This window comes from Bufo bufo, chromosome 8 (genome assembly GCF_905171765.1).
Source record: "Bufo bufo chromosome 8, aBufBuf1.1, whole genome shotgun sequence".
Classification (NCBI taxonomy): Eukaryota; Metazoa; Chordata; class Amphibia; order Anura; family Bufonidae; genus Bufo; species Bufo bufo.
Window position 1 is genome coordinate 9332743 of NC_053396.1, and position 18622 is coordinate 9351364.

The following is an 18622-nucleotide window of genomic DNA, read 5'->3' on the forward strand; positions in this document are numbered from 1 at the left end:
GGATTTCGGGATGTCAACACGTTCCCATTCACTGACGGCTGGCAGAGATCTTGAAAATGGTGAGGGATTGATGCAAAGTTTTTAGCCTTTTTTAAAGGGGCAGATCTCCTTTAAATGAGCAACTTAGCAGTGCCAGCTGGGTCCCGAAATCTATAGGTGCCCTAATTTAAAGCAATCCTTGCAGGTGCACCCTTAGGGTTAGAGGGTACAATCTGCTGCATGCCAGGTAACACTGCGTCAGTTGCTCCTCAGCAGAGGGCCAAAGGCTAGCAGTAATTTTTTTTTTTTAAATGTTGCCAGTTTGTAGCAACTGACAAATTTAAAGGGCAAGCAGCACTGAATTTACTGTCTCTTCAGGTCTATAGCATGGAGGGGAAGTTACTACACGGCGTCCTCTACACTGACATGAAGCACTTTCATAGCCCCGAGGCTCCCGCTTCCCTGGATAAACAAATCACCGGGCGCAGAGTCACATAAGAGGCAGCTCATTTGTAAATCTCCCTCCTAATCCCTCTGAGGACTTTAAACTTTTACTTTCTCTCCCCCTGAGGTTGGAGGGAGGTAATAATACAACCCCCCCCCTCTCCTATTGTTCATAGTCAATTAAACCCCCATGAAAATGAATGAGTTTACTGACGGCCTCCTGACATCAATCACAGTGTTGCTGCTTCTGAAGTTGGGTTGGGGACCCCCCGAGGAGACGCTCATCTCCTATACACAAAAGGCAGGATAGGCCGTGGCGTTCATAATGAGGTCAGTAGGGGGCACTGCAGAGCGACCTGTGGATACCAGCTGTTGTGCTGGGAGATACAGGTGTCCAAGGGTCCCAATATCATAAACTAGGTCTTTATTTTCCACTCTTGTTTAGAAGGCTGTTTACAGTATTGTGGCCCATCCCAATGCAAGTCAATGGGACTGACTTGCAATACCAGGAACAGCCTCTAAACAAAAGCAGGACCTTGGTATAATCAGGCGGCCTGTGGGTCAAAGAGAAGGCCGTCTATGGGGGGTCACAGAAAGAGCCAAGCAAGCAAAGAGCATAGGTAGCTAAGTCTCCACCCGGCCACCCTGCTTAGTGGAATAGGGGTCAATAGACCCCCGTTTTCTAGATGATGGGGGTCACAGAGCTCTTTAGACATTTATGTTGTGTCCTATACTCATAGACGGTGGTTTAGGATTGTTTGATGGTCGTGAAAAGGGCCATCAAGTTCCACCAACGACCTACAGGTGGCGCTGCAGAGAAAACGACCTACAGGTGGCGCTGCAGAGAAAACGACCTACAGGTGGCGCTGCAGAGAAAACGACCTACAGGTGGCGCTGCAGAGAAAACAACCTACAGGTGGCGCTGCAGAGAAAACAACCTACAGGTGGCGCTGCAGAGAAAACAACCTACAGGTGGCGCTGCAGAGAAAACAACCTACAGGTGGCGCTGCAGAGAAAACAACCTACAGGTGGCGCTGCAGAGAAAACAACCTACAGGTGGCGCTGCAGAGAAAACAACCTACAGGTGGCGCTGCAGAGAAAACAACCTACAGGTGGCGCTGCAGAGAAAACAACCTACAGGTGGCGCTGCAGAGAAAACAACCTACAGGTGGCGCTGCAGAGAAGCCTATTCAGACTACCGTATTCTTATCCTTCACTGTGATTTGTGCACTACTCTGGTCAGAATTCACATACTCCATTATTTTAACTCTTACGTGCCTTTAGGTGATGGATAGAAAATCTGACTGAGCACGGACTAGAAAAAAAAAAAAAAAAAATCTAATTTTTGTTTTTTATAGTTTGAATGCAAAAACATCAAAGCTGATGGGCCTTTGTATAGTCAACAGTCTTCACAAAGGGTGTGTATTGATTACGTCTTGCGTATCCTCAAAGAGTGAAAGGGAGCGATGCGGAGGGAGGGAAGGGTCTCGCTGTCTCCTGGAAACTAAGTTACTATTTCGGAAAAAAAAAAAAAAAGTGCGATTTTCTATCACAGCTGGAAATCCATCACCAACTCTCTCCAGATGCTCGGCAGTCCTGCCCGTCACTCTACCGAACAGCATGCGCTCCGAACGGCAATTACTGTGATTTACATTATAATTAAGGAAGCCACTTTAAGTGACGGCCTCTGCTAAGGACACCTGTGACACCGGCAATCCCATTCTGTGACACCATTCATCTGGAAAAACCGCTATCTCTCTCCCCCGCTCACTATTTTTAGGTGTCCCCACAATAAATGCTTTGAAAGGCAGAAGAAAAACGCTGTTAAATTGAGAATTCCAGACGCAAAACTGCATAAAAACAACATAAAACAGCTGTCCGAAACTATATCTGTAACCAAAAACTCCATATTTCAGCATCCGAGACTGCGGGCAGAGTATTAGTCAGAACCATTAGTTATTAAGGAAACAAAAATATACAAAAACAGCAAAAAAAAAAATTCAAAACGCAAAAAATAAAAAGATAAAAATCGTAAAAAAAAAAATAATATAATAATGTACAAACAAAATAAATGGAAATTGAATACATACATTTAAATAAATACAATTTTAATAAACTAAATTACAGGAAATTTAATAAAATACATAAAATGAAATAAAACAAAATAAAGATAAATTAATTAAAATTAAAAAAAGAAAATTAAATACATTAAATAAAATAAGTAAAAAATGATATCAAATAAAAAAAAATAATAGTAAACTAAATAAAATAGAAATGAATGAAATAAATGAAACAAAAAAAAATTAAATAACAAATAAAAATGAGATATTAATCAAATAAAATAACGAAATTAAAATAAATGTGCGTTTTCTTCCCTTGGCTAAATTTTTTGGGCCCTTTAAATTAAAAAAAGTAAGTAATATTAAAAATAATATGACAGATAGAAAATATAGTAATGTATAATATAAGCATAGAAGTAATAAAGCCTGGGCATGCTGGGAGTTGTAGTTTTATAACAGCTGTAAAGCCACTATCGATGATATATGGTCGGTGCTGGAATAAAAGGCAATTTCCGGAGATAAATCCTGGTCATGATGATAAATGTATGGATAATTACCATAAATAATAAAAAATTAAGAATAATTATAACTAAATATATATATATATATATATAAAAAGAAGTGTATAAAAAATAAATAAAATATAACAAATAATACGTGGAAATAAAATAGAAATAAAAAGGGAAATATTAAAAGAATTGAAATAAATAGAAAGAAAAAAAGGTTTATATAAAATGATCAAAAAATAAATAAAATAGGAAGACGAGGGCCGGGGCGACGCGCGCTCGGTTTGAGGGTCGTTCTGTCCGTTCCCGGGGTTTGTGACTCTCCAGGTTCCAGTAAAGGGAATCTTCTGACCTATTTCCATAAAGGAAAGGTCCGGTGAAGAGGTCGCAGGGCGGAGCCGGAGGAAATTAGAAGGAGAAATAATAAGAGTCTTGTAGATCTCCATTGTCCTGGAGAACGGCCTGCAGTGTAAAGTCATATACATCAGAATGGGATTAAGTCCCTGTTGTCTGTGGGGTTTAATATATAGAGGGGGGGGGGGGGGGGCTACATAGTGAAGTGTGATGGGAAAATCAAATGTTCTCCAAGGATATCTTGATGCACTTTGTGGAACAAACCAGAATTTGCAGGTTTATACAGGGATGATTGGGTCCTATTCTTCCACTAGTGTCAGTCTTCACCATGGTCCTCGCATTCCATTCTGGAAGCTCAGCGTGAACAGAGCTAGAATTTAGGAAAACCATTTTAACATTTTGACTAGGCCCCGGTGATTTCAATCATGTGCAGCATAACAGATGTGGGGATTGTGTTTTTGGGATTGTACAGCTACCCATATGGCGAGACGGCAGGATGGCGGCTTCACAACGCGTTCCGTCTATTTCAGACTCGTCAGGTGCAGTAATTACCTCCCAGGGCTTCATTAACCCCTGTTCTCCAGCCTAGAAACATAAGGACGTCACTCCTAGATGCAGCAACAGAACAAATCTCTCCCCTGTCCTGGGTAGCCGTTACAATGTATCAGTGCAGTCTGAAGCGCTCAGGATTGTCCAGACTGATACAATTGTAGCGAATGCTCATCTGTGAGAAGTATTAGGTTTCTGGATGAAAAATAAGAATGTCCAGTAACTGACAGCAAGCAGAGATCTTGAAATTGGTGAGGAATTAATAGGCAAAGTCTATTAGAAAGTTGCAGAAGGTTACAATTAAGCACGGGCCTGCTCCGTATCCGTCTCCATATGGTCCAGCTCTTGACGGACTCCTCCTGTTGATGGATCCTATTCAAAGCCGATTGTGTCTAGACTAGATCAGGGATGGCCAACCTGCGTCTCTCTGTTGTAAAACTCCCATCATGCCCTGCTGTTGGCTGATAGCTGTAGGCATGCTAGGAGTTGTAGTTTTGCAAAAGCTGGAGAGCCTCAGGTTGGCCATCGCTGGACTAGATCCACATTGCACGGAACTAGGTCAATGAAGATTTTTTTGTGGTGGTGGTGGGGGGGGGGGGGAGCTTGACCTCCTGTGCCGTTCCCAGACTACAACCACCAGCATTGCCATTTGACAGCCAGCACAATAGCACGGAGATGAATTGGTTAACGATTCACTAATAGACACAGTCCGAGTATTGTATCCAGACAAGGGAGATCTGACAACTCCAGATATACAGGAATCCCAGGGCCCGGCCTGCGTCACAATGCGGACACGGTGCCTGCATTCCATCAAGATCTCTGCTCGACAATGTGAATAGAAACCTTGTTTACCACACATCTTAAATGAAAGAAGCAGAAAAATCTAACACCGTACACCTGTGCCAGACCAGGACTGGGCATGCTTCCATTCACTGACAAGAAGAGATCTTGCTAAAGGAATGAGACAAAGTATATTAAAGTAGCAGAACTTTCTTGACTTAGGCTACATGCACACGAACGCATTTTGTTTCCCAGTCCGTTCCGTTTGCGGACCCATTCATTTCAATGGGTCTGCAAAAAATGCATCCGAACGGCATCCGTATGTCAGTTTCGAAGCCCCGCAAAAAAAATTATTATAAAATAGAGCATGTCCTATTCTGGTCCGTTTTGCGGACAAGGATAGGCATTATTATAATGGATCCGCTAAAAAACAGATGACATACGGACGTGCAACGGACCGCAAAACACATACTGTCGTATGCGTGTAGCCTTAGACCTCTTGCACATGAAGTATTTTTTTTTCCTATTCCGTTCCGTTTGCGGAACCATTCACTTCAAAGGGTCTGCAAAAACGACGGAAGGTACTCCGTATGCATTCCGTTTCCGTATTTCCGTTCAAAGATAGAACGTGTCCTATTATTGCCCGCAAATCACGTTCCGTGGCTCCATTCAAGTCAATGGTTTTGCATAAAAAACGGAATTCATCCCTATCCGTTCCGTTTTTGCAGAACCATCTATTGAAAATATTATGCCCAGCCCAATTTTTTTTTTTTTTATGCACTTACTGTTTAAACATTATTGTTAATGCAAAAAACGGATCACAAACGGAAAGACGGAACGGAAACACTACTGAAACAAAAACCCAGAAAAACTGATCCGTTAAAGCCATACGGTCGTGTGCAAGGGGCCTTATACTGAACCAGTTTACAGATTTTGCTGCTATATCCCCTATGGAGGCTCCAGTTCAGGATTCATTAACTGACTATAATTGGTGCAAAAAAAAAAAAAAAGAGAGAGGTGTTGCCAATAGCAACCATCTTCTACTGCATGTCAGGATAGAAATGCGCAGTAGTGACCAGTCGGGAACATTCAGTGAAGTTTTCCTCGGACCGGATAGAAAGTTCTCCACCTGTGAAGCAGACATGACTTGTGTATCAATACCACCGCCTGGTGGACAATCGCTGAATTACAGCTACAGTCTATGCAGGCGATCTGCTCAGACATTAGGTAAAGAACCGTTTTCCACAGTAACAAAAGCATTTATTATCTTACATACATCCAAAGTATGGAACACGCACATATACAATATAGGTCAACTACTGCATGACAAGGCTGTCCGGGTCAGAACTATGGGCAGTCAATGGGCATCCTCCCAGCATCTGGCAGACACTGTGGTGGCGGGGATGGATGCAGGAATCCCATGTGTATCAGTCTTGTGGGGGGCAGCCATCATCAGCTGGCGTTCTTGGGTAACCTGTATACCCCTCCAGAATATACCAGCTGGTGGTCGCTGACCTTCTTCTGTAGAAACTCCTGGAGCTCCTGAATAATGATCTCGGTGACCACTGGTCCGGTCATGACAAACATCTTCAGCATGCTGTGAATCCGCTCCAGGGGCAGGCTCTCCAGGTTGGTCAGCATGGCCTGGATGTACGTCCAGAAGAGCTGGAGGGGGGAAAAAAGTGTCAGCTCTGGGGTCTATGGGGAAAAGAGTTGCCCTGCTATTCTGTACTTCCCTTACTTGATTCCATAACCAAGATGACTTCCAGAAAGATGGTCACCCAGCTTTCCTAGAGTACAGAATGGCAAGACAGTCTAGCTGTCTAAGGGTACACTGACCCTTTCCTTAGTTCTTCGTGAAAGGTTCTGGGAAAGCTGGGTGAAATCAATATGGCCATAGTTACAGCTCCATACAGGATCTGGAATGGTAGCCATATTGCATCCCACTACGCCCATATAGCCTTCATGTGCCCAACAGGGTGTAGGGCAGGGGTTGTCCTGCGTGATGACTTCTATCTCATCACCCACCTGAAGTTCCTCCTCCTTCTGATCTGCTTGAGAAGCCATGGCAGAGTCTCCTTCCTCGTCGCTATCTATTAAGACCACCTTCTCGGCCTGATCCTTCTGCTCCTCCTCTATGATGGTGAAGGTCCCCGGTGGATCCTCTCGGAGGACCCCTTGCTGAAGCCACAGGGTCATCTTCCTGCGGAGAGAGGTGACCGGCACCTTCAGCACCCCGCTGAGTTCTTCTAAGGTCCAGGTACCTACATAAGGAAGAATTGGTCACTCGGTGACACCAGCCCCATTTTATTATTAATGACCTTGTGTCCTACTGGAAATCCACAACTCCTAAGCATGCTGGGAGTTGTAGTTTCCCACCAGATCATGCACAGCAGACTACAGGGAAGATCAGAGGATCCTGACAATCTTAAACCTATAGCGACAACCCCAGAGGGCCTCCAAAGAGGCAAAGATTGAGCAGGTGCTCTGTTGGATAAGCAGTGCCAGGTGAGAGGGGCAGCCACCTATCTGGATGGATGGAACATACATCAAACAACCATTCCTGGGGAGGACTTACTTTTACTCTGGAAGTTTAAGATGATGGCAGCATGTACTGGAGACACCGAGAAGGACAGGGTGCGGTCGGCCAATTCCAAGTCCAAGCTCACTAACCCAAGGTGGTGCTTCCAGTTCAGTGTCCGCATAGCCTGAGAGGACCAGAAGAAGGTGAAGAATATCTGTACTTACTGCCAGTGAATGGGATTCAGACTTAACACAATGGTACAAATCCTCAGCTCTGAAGGAGTTCTCAGTCTATTGACGAACACACATTTTTCCCTTCACTGACAACAGAGATCTTGCAACGACCTGATACCGGAAGTATCTTGCAGAACTTTTCATTATACAATGATGAAACCTCATTCAAACTGCTTACGGAGCATAAGGCAGCAGTTACACTTTCAGCCTGTAGGTGGCACTGCTGACCATAGCAAATTTCAGTAAGCAGAACACTGACACCTGGAGGCCAGTTTCGGTAATACATCCCACCTAAAAAGGAATATATTGTATAATGCACAATAGAAACGGATAATCAGGTCAGAGCACTACCTTAAGTTTCTCATATCTTTTCGTGTACATGTCCATAGTTTCTTTGATCTGTTCCGGCAGCTCTAATTTCTCCTCCTTCAGCGCCGGCCAGAACTCGCTGGACAGGATGACCGCCACCAGGTTAAATGGCGGCCTCTCTTCCTCCGGGAGCTTCTCCTCTTCATCACGGATGTTGGAGTTGATCCTTCGAGAGTCTGCCATGTCCTGTAATGGAGAAACTCGCTAGTGAGCTCATGTGGCAGGAATGGCGACTGTCTCCCCCGTAGCAGACGGTGCGGTACCTTCAGCATGACCTCGCAGTAGTGCATCTGAGCGTCTCCGAAACGCAGCTTCAACAGCTCCACATTACGGATCTCTCTACAAAAGAAATGGTGAAAATCGGAACATTCAAAACGGAAAACTGCTTCTATGGCAATTCCCCAAAACGCTGAGTTTCAGTAATGCATTCAGGTGGCAGCTGCGCTGCATAACACATGAACCCCATAGTGGCTGCTGCGCTGCATAACATATGAAACCCCATAGGGGCTGCTGCGCTGCATAACACATGGAACCCCATAGGGGCTGCTGCGCTGCATAACACATGAACCCCATAGTGGCTGCTGCGCTGCATAACACATGAACCCCATAGTGGCTGCTGCGCTGCATAACACATGAACCCCATAGTGGCTGCTGCGCTGCATAACATATGAAACCCCATAGCGGCTGCTGCGCTGCATTACACATGAACCCCATAGTGGCTGCTGCGCTGCATAACACATGAAACTCCATAGTGGCTGCTGCGCTGCATAACACATGAACCCCATAGTGGCTGCCGCGCTGCATTACACATGAACCCCATAGTGGCTGCTGGTTCATCGCCGCCCTCTACTGGTATTAGTTGACCGTCTTACCTCTCAGAACTATAGCTGAACTGGTGGAGGAGTCTGTCAGCAAGCAGGGTCTTGTACTCATTAATGAACAGCTCTTTGCTACCATAGATACTGACCAGGAGGCTGATGATGTCCGAAGAGCGGCGCTTGGAGCCGGTTTTACCTATGGGTAGAGGAGAAGATGTCGTCACAGCCCGTGGGTAGAACAGATCTTACATTAAAGGCAAGCGGGAAGAGCGCGGTACAAAAGAATCCTTGTGTCATGCTCCGCCCCTTGCACTAAGCAGTTTTGCCTGGAGACCCCCTTTAAAAAGGATATTCCCGAACATCAGATCAAGGGGAGGGATCACAGAGACGGAGGGGCGGATCTGGTTTTGCGGTGGCCTCTTGCACTTACCAGGATCGGCATCCACAGGGTCCGGCACCCAGTCCTCAGGCTCAGACACGTCGTCGTCGCTCTCCTGTCCGTTCTCTAGGACCACGGGGTCGGCTTTTGAGAGCTCATTGGCCAAATCTCCCTCAGCGTCACCGGTCAGGCCGGCCACAATCTGCCGGACGGTGTCCTCCCGAGTCCTGGCGGCGACAGGTCATTGCACTGAAATCTTACAGTATTGATGGACACATACGCCAGACCACCCATGGAAGCCAATGGGCAGTGTCCACCTAACAATCTTTAAGCCAAGGTTATGTGATATCAATAGGAGGATAAGCGGCTGCCAGACCGCTCCAGCGCCACTTATCTCTGGGGAAACAAGGGACAAGAATGGTTTAAATGCACCCAGTTTAACCCTTCCACCCCCACCCCACCTCCATACACATCGCCCAGTGCAGCTAGCGGGATCCAGCAGATATCCGCCATCAGGGTGCTGATCCGGTACCTCAGGTACTTCCTGATGGGCTCGCAGGCGACCTCCAGAATCACCATGGATGGGTCCAGCTCCCTAAGAGCTTTAATGGCGGAGATGTACAAGGTGATGATGTCCGATGTATTCACGCCTGTGAGGGAAAACCGCACAGACAATTAGGTACAGAGAACAGGGTCCAGCATCACCCCCATCATCCCAATGCTGACAGAGTAATAGACTGTAGGAGAGGCGGTTATCAGCCATGGTGGACAGGCAGATAACAGGGAGTAACGGTTTGTAAGACTGGCACAGGCGGACTACATATTGCAGCACAGGGGGGGTGTTGGTGGCTCTTACCCGGGTGCAGCAGTCTGGTCTCCAGAGCCGTCTTCAGACAGCACAGCAGCTGCTGCCTCTGATTGGTCCGCTCCAGGCAGAACTTTAAATCCTCTATGGCCGGCTTCGAATCGGGGAAATCTGGACACACAAATATCACATTACCGTCCCACAGAGAGCGGTTGCCTAGGATGAGAAAAACACAGCGCCGCGCCACTCCGCGGGTCATGTGCGTTATCGCAACTCAACCGCATTGATTTCAGCGGTGCTGAGCTGCAATACCAGACACATCCAATAAACAGGCGTGGCGCTGTTCTGGGAAAGTCATGAGTGACCCCTTTAACAGTCACCTCTGATGATGCAGAAGAGCTCATCGATGCGCATGCTGGCGTAGAGGCGGTAAAAAAAGCGCTGGACGTGGCAGCGCCACCGCTTCAGGATGCTGCTCGACTCCGGATTGGATTGGGGACCGTCCTGCAGGAAGACTTTACTCAGCCAACCAATCACCTTCTCTATCCACTGTCAAAGCAAAAACGGACATGTTACCAGGAGCCTGGGTTGTCTAGGCTTAAAGGGGTTATCCCATCTTAGACAATGGGGGCATATCGCTAGGATATGCCCCCATTGTCTGATAGGTGCGGGTCCCACCCCTGGGAGAACGGACCTGGGGAGAGTGGTGGCTGGAGGACCCCGGATTTCCCAAGGTCCATCCACCACCAGACGCAGCTCCACGCCTCTCCTGTTGAAGTGAATGGGAGCACACCGCGCATGCGCGGCCACCGCTCCCATTCATTTCTATGGGGCCGACGGAAATAGCCGAGCCAGCGCTTGGCTATTTTCGGCAGCTCCATAGAAATGAATGGAGGGCGGCTGCGCATGCGCAGTGCGCTCTCCTCAACTTTCTCCGCTCCATTCTCCTTGTAGGTGCAGGTCCCAGAATTGGGACCCGCACCTATCAGACAATGGGGGCATATCCTAGCGATATGCCCCCATTGTCTAAGATTGGATAACCCCTTTAACTGTTAGTCTGAGGGGCAGGGCATGACAAAGGAACAGCAGAAGGGGGCGGGGCATGACACAGGAAGAGCAGTAGGTGCAGCAGAGTTTCCTTACCTCCTGAAACTCATTGAGGAAGGACCTCTCGTAATCCCCCCGGCACCTCTTCTCCATCCTCTGCTCGATCATTTTGTGCAGGAGGGTGGTCACTGGCTCCGAGCAGATTCTCTCCAGCAGATTCAACCTGTGGCTGCAGATTAGAAGAACACTCATCAGTCCTGGCAGCGGGGGGCCATCCGGCAGGACCCCCCAGTACTATAAACTGGGGTGTAGGATTTCTGCCACATATAGGATCACTTCTCTGTTTACATATAATCCAAGAGTGAGCACACAGTACAGTCACTGTGAGGGACAGGTACCCTGCACCCCCAAATCTCAGTACTGTGGGGGTCCCACTGATTGACCCCCTCACCGATCAGAAGTGTATGCCATATCTAGTCAATGTACTTCTGTTCCCATCTCAGACATTGGTGGCATATAACTAGGTCAGCCAGGAGCGGCTCCCACCTACATCTCCTGAAGGGGGTCCCTTGAAGTGTAGGGGAGTGCACTGCGCAAGCGTACCCACCTTCAATTCACCGCTAAGCGAGTTGCAAAAATAGTCCAGGTGGCCGTGCACGCGGGGTCCGCTCTGCAATCACAGCTTTCTCGTCTAATTTCAGAACCGCGCATGCGCAATGCACTCTCCTTCCCTTCCAAGGCCCCGTTCTGGAGAAGGCGTGGGTGCCAGAGGTGGGACCCGCTTCTATCTGACACTGATTGCGTAACCTTTAAAGGGGTTGTCCCACCATAAGCACTTATCCCTATGCACATAAGAAATTATCTGGTCAAGGTAAAGTTTACCTATTGGAACCCCCGGAGATCACGAGAGCAGGCTCCAGAAGCCCCCCCAGAGTGGTCACAAATACGTGGTGCCAGGGACAGCCGAGTACCAGCGCTCGTCCATCCCCGGCAGTCCCATACAGTTGAATCTGTGCATTCATGACCGCCTCTCCATTCACTACGGGGAGTGCAGCACCTCATTCGAGCAAAGAGTGGGGTCCCTTTGGTTGGACCCCCACCGATCTGCTCTGGCAGTCACCCAGCTTTCCCACAGCCCGGAATGGCTAACCTGCAGCAATGAGCGCTGGAAGTTGACTGGCCGCTACTTACAAAATCCCGTTGAGCTCCTGAAATTGCTCCATAGCCGTCTGGCACCAGCACTGGTCGTCACTGCAGTCACAGCCGGCGCACTCGTCCCCCTCCTCCGCTCCTCTGTCCTCGGAGTTCCTCTCGCGCTCATTTTCGTCCATGCTGCTGTCGCAGTCGCTCGCGCTGTCGGCCCTCCTCTGCTTGGGCTTCATGTAGATCTTAAAGGTGCGGGTGTAGAACTGCTGGATCATACTCTGAAAGGTCTTGGAGGTGGAGAAGAAGAGGATGGCTTTTATCATGGTGAAAACTTTGTCCCGTAACATCTGAGAGTCTGAACCGGGCAGTAGGGCCACGTCCGCCCAGCGCCCCAGGAGGTCCAGGCTCTTTAAATAAGGGTCAAGGCGGGTGAGGAGGAGGCGGAAGGTGTCCAGCAGGAGGGCGGTGCACTGCTGCTCTTCTACCGCGTTCTCCTGCTGGTTCATCCCGTTCCAAAACTCAGGTGCAATGTTCCTCTGTAAATCCATCTGCAGAACCTCAATGAACCATTCCTCCAGGACGGACTGCAGCTCAAAGTCCACGAGAACCTCCAGAGCCGCTTTCAGGTCACCTTCCCGATAGGGCTCAACAAGACCGGACCTGGGCGCTGCCTGCATCAAAAGACATTAAATCCAAATGTGCTACATACTAAAGGGGCAGAAAACCGTCAGGATGCAGATATAACATGCATATAAATACATTACATCCTGTATTATACTCCAGAGCTTCACTCACTATTCTGCTAGTGCAGACACTGTGTACATACATTACTTATCCTGTACTGATCCTGAGTTACATCCTGTATTATACTCCAGAGCTGCACTCACTATTCTGCTGGTGCTGTCACTGTGTACATACATTACTTATCCTGTACTGATCCTGAGTTACATCCTGTATATACTCCAGAGCTGCACTCACTATTCTGCTGGTGCAGTCACTGTGTACATACATTACTTATCCTGTACTGATCCTGAGTTACATCCTGTATTATACTCCAGAGCTGCACTCACTATTCTGCTGGTGCTGTCACTGTGTACATACATTACTTATCCTGTACTGATCCCGAGTTACATCCTGTATTATACTCCAGAGCTGCACTCACTATTCTGCTGGTGGAGTCACTGTGTACATACATTACTTATCCTGTACTGATCCCGAGTTACATCCTGTATTTTACTCCAGAGCTGCACTCACTATTCTGCTGGTGCAGTCACTGTGTACATACATTACTTATCCTGTACTGGTCCTGAGTTACATCCTGTATTATACTCCAGAGCTGCACTCACTATTCTGCTGGTGGAGTCACTGTGTACATACATTACTTATCCTGTACTGATCCTGAGTTACATCCTGTATTATACTCCAGAGCTGCACTCACTATTCTGCTAGTGCAGTCACTGTGTACATACATTACTTATCTTGTACTGATCCTGAGTTACATCCTGTATGATACTCCAGAGCTGCACTCACTGGGTACATACATTACTTATCCTGTACTGATCCTGAGTTACATCCTGTATTATACTCCAGAGCTGCACTCACTATTCTGCTAGTGCAGTCACTGTGTACATACATTACTTATCTTGTACTGATCTTGAGTTACATCCTGTATGATACTCCAGAGCTGCACTCACTGGGTACATACATTACTTATCCTGTACTGATCCCGAGTTACATGCTGTATTATACTCCAGAGCTGCACTCCACTACACAGTGACTGCATCAGCAGAATAGTGAGTGCAGCTCTGGAGTATAATACAGGATGTAACTCAGGATCAGTACAGGATAAGTAATGTATGTACACAGTGACTGCACCAGCAGAATAGTGAGTGCAGCTCTGGAGTATAATACAGCTGTAACTCAGGATCAGTACATGATAAGTAATGTAATGTATGTACACAGTGAGTGCACCAGCAGAATAGTGAGTGCAGCTCTGGAGTATAATACAGTGTTCTGTATAATGGGGTTATTATCTGTTGCGTTTGGGGCGCTACATCTGTATGAATGGGCTTGTTTATTCGTTGCACGGGGAGAACTACAAGTCTCAGCATTCCCCGCTAGCTCCAGACTAGATGAAGCAGGGAAATAAACACTACGCGGACGGGGCTTCCATGACAGCAGAGAACGGATCATTACAATCTCACTGACCAGCCCGAGGGCAGAGGCGGGCACCAGGCCCATGCTCAGGGTATTCCAGGCGGCGGACAGCTCCTCCAGGCTGGCCTGCGACATGGTCCCGCTCCGCCGTCTCCCGCCTGTCACTGAGCCTCCGGGCGTCGCACACAGATGACCCGCGCTCGGCCGCTGGCGATGACGTGACAGAGCAGGGCTGCCCGCCATCTCCATGGCAGCGAGAAACGCCGGCCTGCCCCGCATGACGTCACTGAACATCTTCCGGCCCGTAGTGTGTGGTCACATGGCTTGACTCTTCGCTTCTTATAGGCTGCTACGCGGTGCGGGGGCGTGGCCGGGTGAGCTGGATTAGGAGGGGCGGACGGACTGGCTGAGCCGTTGGTAGAAACGGAGGAACCATGAGCCAACAGGGAGCGGCGCTGCAGACCTACAACAACGAGCTGGTGAAATGTGAGGGGCCCCTCCACTGTCACCCTTCCTTCACCTCTGAACTCTGACCTATCCGGCCACCTCGCCCTTGTCCCTCATCCTCACCCCCTGATTCTACACTTGAACCACTACTGCCATCCTCAACCCGACTCTACACCTGAACCACTACTCCCATCCTCCTCCCCTGATTCTACACCTGAACCACTACTCCCATCCTCACCCCCTGACCCTACACCCGAACCATGACTCCCATCCTCACCCCCTGACCCTACACCCGAACCATGACTCCTATCCTCACCCCCTGACCCTACACCCGAACCATGACTCCCATCCTCACCCCCTGACCCTACACCCGAACCATGACTCCCATCCTCACCCCCTGACCCTACACCCGAACCATGACTCCCATCCTCACCCCCTGACCCTACACCCGAACCATGACTCCCATCCTCACCCTCCTGACCCCACACCCGAACCATGACTCCCATCCTCACCCCCTGACCCCACACCCGAACCATGACTCCCATCCTCACCCCCTGACCCTACACCCGAACCATGACTCCCATCCTCACCCCCTGACCCTACACACGAACCATGACTCCCATCCTCACCCCCTGACCCTACACCCGAACCATGACTCCCATCCTCACCCCCTGACCCTACACCCGAACCATGACTCCCATCCTCACCCCCTGACCCCACATCTGAACCATGACTCCCATCCTCACTCGATACCTGGGTCATAACTCCAATCCTCACCAATTTCTCTACCCCTTGACCACACCTGCCATCTTCAGCCCCCAAACCTACATCTATCCTATGTCTCCTGACCTCACCTGCTGACAGGTAACATAGACCACGACTCCCATCTTCACCCCCTGACCCTACAACTGACCAGTCCATGCCCCCCACCTTCATGATTGACCCTAACCCTAGACTATGTCCCCAATCCTCGCCACTTGCCCCATACCTGGACCATTACTCCCATTGTCATCACCTGATGGTTCCAGTGGGGTTTGACTCCTCTGTTGCTCATTGATCCTGAGGACACTAATGTGTATGACTGACTCCTGAACTATGACTACTCTCCTCATCAGAGCTTCCATTTGGGGGTAGTATTTCTCTGATGGCTTTAAGGAGCAATACTACAAAAATCCCTACGGTCTCCCCCACCCTCACCCAGCGTGTTACCACTCCCATGTGTCTCCTCACCACATTCTGTCTTCTCCTGATGGTTTAGGTATTGAAGATCTCTGCAGCAAAAGAGATGAACTGAACCGTCAGATCCAACAGGAGGAGGAGGAGAAGAACAAGCTGCAGAACGACATCCGTATCCTCACCGAGAAGCTCTCCAGAATCAACGAGAGCCTCGCCAGGAAAATGGCGTCAAGAAATGAGTTTGATAAAACCATTGCAGAAACGCAGGCCGCATACATGAAGGTAGAGACTGTCCCGGGAGCCATAATCTAAGGCGCCTTCCACACGGGCGAGTATAATGCGTGACGTGAACGAATAGCACCCGCACTGAATCCGGACCCAGTCACTTCAATGGGGCTGTGTACATGAGCGATGTTTTTCAAGCATCACTTGTGCGTTGCGTGAAAATCTCAGCATGTTCTATATTCTACGTTTTTAACACAACGCAGGCCCCATAGAAATGAATGGGGCTGCGTGAAAATCGCATCCGCAAGCAAGTGCAGATGCTGTGCGATTTTCAAGCATGATTGCTAAGGAGACGAGGGATGAGCGACCCGGGACCCCATTTACTTTATTATTTTCCATTATAACATGGTTTTTAATGGGAAATAATAGCATTCTTTAATACAGGATGCAAAGTCAAATGTCAATTGAGGGTTAAAAAAATAATAAAAACATAACTCACCTCATCCACTTGATCGCCCAGCCGAGATCCTCTTTGTTCTTCTTGAAGGACCTTCGCTGACGTCATCGTGCTCACCACGTGGTGAGCACGATGACATCACCGAAGGTCCTTTTCCAGCCAGGTCATGCAAGAAGAAGAAGAAAGAAGAGGAGCCCGGCAGCGCGATCAAGTGGATGAGGTGAGTTACATTTTTATTTTTAACCCCACAATGGACCTTTTACTTAGCATTCTGAATTAAAGAATGCTATTATTTTCCATTATAACCATGTTATAATGGAAAATAATAAAATATACAGAACACCGATCCCAAACACGAACCTCAGTGAAGAAGTCCGGGTTCGGGTCTGGGTACCACAGTCAGTTTTTTATCACGCACGTCCAAAACGCATTGCACCCGCGTGATAAAAATTGAACGTCGGAACGTAATCGCAGTCAAAACTGACTGCAATTGCGTACCTACTCGCACAATTTTCCCACGACGCACCCACATCCTATCCGGCCCTCACACGCGACGCCCGTGTGAAAGAGGCCTTACACTGTAACATTACATGTATTAGGGAATACTATATACAGTAATACCCTTACATATAAGTACTGCTCTTATACTATAATTTATGTACAAGGCTATAACTACTATAATACTGCCTCCTATGTACAAGAATATAACTACTATAATACTGCTCCTATGTACAAGAATATAACTACTATAATACTGCCTCCTATGTACAAGAATATAACTACTATAATACCGCTCCTATGTACAAGAATATAACTACTATAATACTGCCTCCTATGTACAAGAATATAACTACTATAATACTGCTCCTATGTACAAGAATATAACTACTATAATACTGCTCCTATGTACTAGAATATAACTACTATAATACTGCCTCCTATGTACAAGAATATAACTACTATAATACTGCCTCCTATGTACAAGAATATACCTACTATAATACTGCTCCTATGTACATGAATATAACTACTATAATACTGCCTCCTATGTACAAGAATATACCTACTATAATACTGCTCCTATGTACAAGAATATAACTACTATAATACTGCTCCTATGTACAGGAATATAACTACTATAATACTGCTCCTATGTACAAGACTATAACTACTATAATACTGCTCCTATGTACAAGACTATAACTACTATAATACTGCTCCTATGTACAAGAATATAACTACTATAATACTGCTCCTATGTACAAGAATATAACTACTATAATACTGCTCCTATGTACAAGAATATAACTACTATAATACTGCTCCTATGTACTAGAATATAACTACTATAATACTGCCTCCTATGTACAAGAATATAACTACTATAATACTGCCTCCTATGTACAAGAATATACCTACTATAATACTGCTCCTATGTACATGAATATAACTACTATAATACTGCCTCCTATGTACAAGAATATACCTACTATAATACTGCTCCTATGTACAAGAATATAACTACTATAATACTGCTCCTATGTACAGGAATATAACTACTATAATACTGCTCCTATGTACAAGACTATAACTACTATAATACTGCTCCTATGTACAAGACTATAACTACTATAATACTGCTCCTATGTACAAGAATATAACTACTATAATACTGCTCCTATGTACAAGAATATAACTACTATAATACTGCTCCTATGTACAAGAATATAACTACTATAATACTGTCTCTATGTTCTATATGTAGCAGAATTGTGGATCTTCAGCGTCTCTTTTCCGTTGCAGATTCTGGAAAGTTCACAGACCTTACTGAATGTCTTGAAGAGGGAGGCGGGCAACCTTGGGAAAGCCACTGAAGTGCGAGGAAACGCCCCCAGCACGTGACCTGGAGACTGGGTGTTTATGGGACTAGCGGATGAGACGACACAGTTTGTGTATTATAGTATTTTTATATTGAGCTGTAATGTAATAAAGAGGGCGGAGCCTGCAGTGGTGATTGGGATCCCGGTCCATTCTCAGACTGTTACACGGAGAGCTCTCTCCCGCATCCTCCGCTGCATCTTCAGTTTCATCTGTTTCTGGGAAAGCTGGGTGACCACCAGTCTGCCCTCTATTAAAGCATTGGAGTTTTCTTTACAGTTTTCCAGAT

At 47.1% G+C, this 18622-nt stretch overlaps 2 protein-coding genes across 2 annotated transcripts; one reads left to right on the forward strand and one right to left on the reverse strand.

The window, feature by feature from the left end:
* Positions 1–5918: 5918 nt before the first annotated feature.
* Positions 5919–14418, reverse strand: ANAPC2 (anaphase promoting complex subunit 2). The gene is made up of 13 exons (XM_040442111.1): positions 14202–14418; positions 12039–12664; positions 10944–11076; positions 10181–10349; positions 9852–9971; positions 9528–9645; positions 9047–9222; positions 8671–8812; positions 8062–8137; positions 7781–7984; positions 7251–7380; positions 6701–6936; positions 5919–6337 (listed from the first exon to the last, which is right to left on the reverse strand). Exons 1-13 carry the CDS (start codon positions 14397–14399, stop codon positions 6125–6127), a joined length of 2541 nt encoding a protein of 846 aa, XP_040298045.1. The 5' UTR covers positions 14400–14418; the 3' UTR covers positions 5919–6124.
* Positions 14419–14514: 96 nt separating this feature from the next.
* SSNA1 (SS nuclear autoantigen 1) lies at positions 14515–18492 on the forward strand. Its single transcript, XM_040442114.1, has 3 exons — positions 14515–14636; positions 15856–16055; positions 18259–18492. Exons 1-3 carry the CDS (start codon positions 14585–14587, stop codon positions 18355–18357), a joined length of 351 nt encoding a protein of 116 aa, XP_040298048.1. The 5' UTR covers positions 14515–14584; the 3' UTR covers positions 18358–18492.
* The last annotated feature ends 130 nt before the right edge of the window (positions 18493–18622 follow it).

Bases quoted from the DNA above. Each gene is read 5' to 3' on its own strand.
- ANAPC2 (XM_040442111.1), bottom strand. From the start codon at position 14,399: ATGGAGATGGCGGGCAGCCCTGCTCTGTCACGTCATCGCCAGCGGCCG. The intron at 8,138-8,670 runs GTAAGACGGTCA...TTTCTTTTGTAG, and splicing joins TTCAGCTATAGTTCTGAGAG to AGAGATCCGTAATGTGGAGC. The intron at 7,985-8,061 runs GTACCGCACCGT...TCTCCATTACAG, and splicing joins ACTGCGAGGTCATGCTGAAG to GACATGGCAGACTCTCGAAG.
- SSNA1 (XM_040442114.1), top strand. From the start codon at position 14,585: ATGAGCCAACAGGGAGCGGCGCTGCAGACCTACAACAACGAGCTGGTG. The intron at 14,637-15,855 runs GTGAGGGGCCCC...CTGATGGTTTAG, and splicing joins CAACAACGAGCTGGTGAAAT to GTATTGAAGATCTCTGCAGC. The intron at 16,056-18,258 runs GTAGAGACTGTC...TTTCCGTTGCAG, and splicing joins CGCAGGCCGCATACATGAAG to ATTCTGGAAAGTTCACAGAC.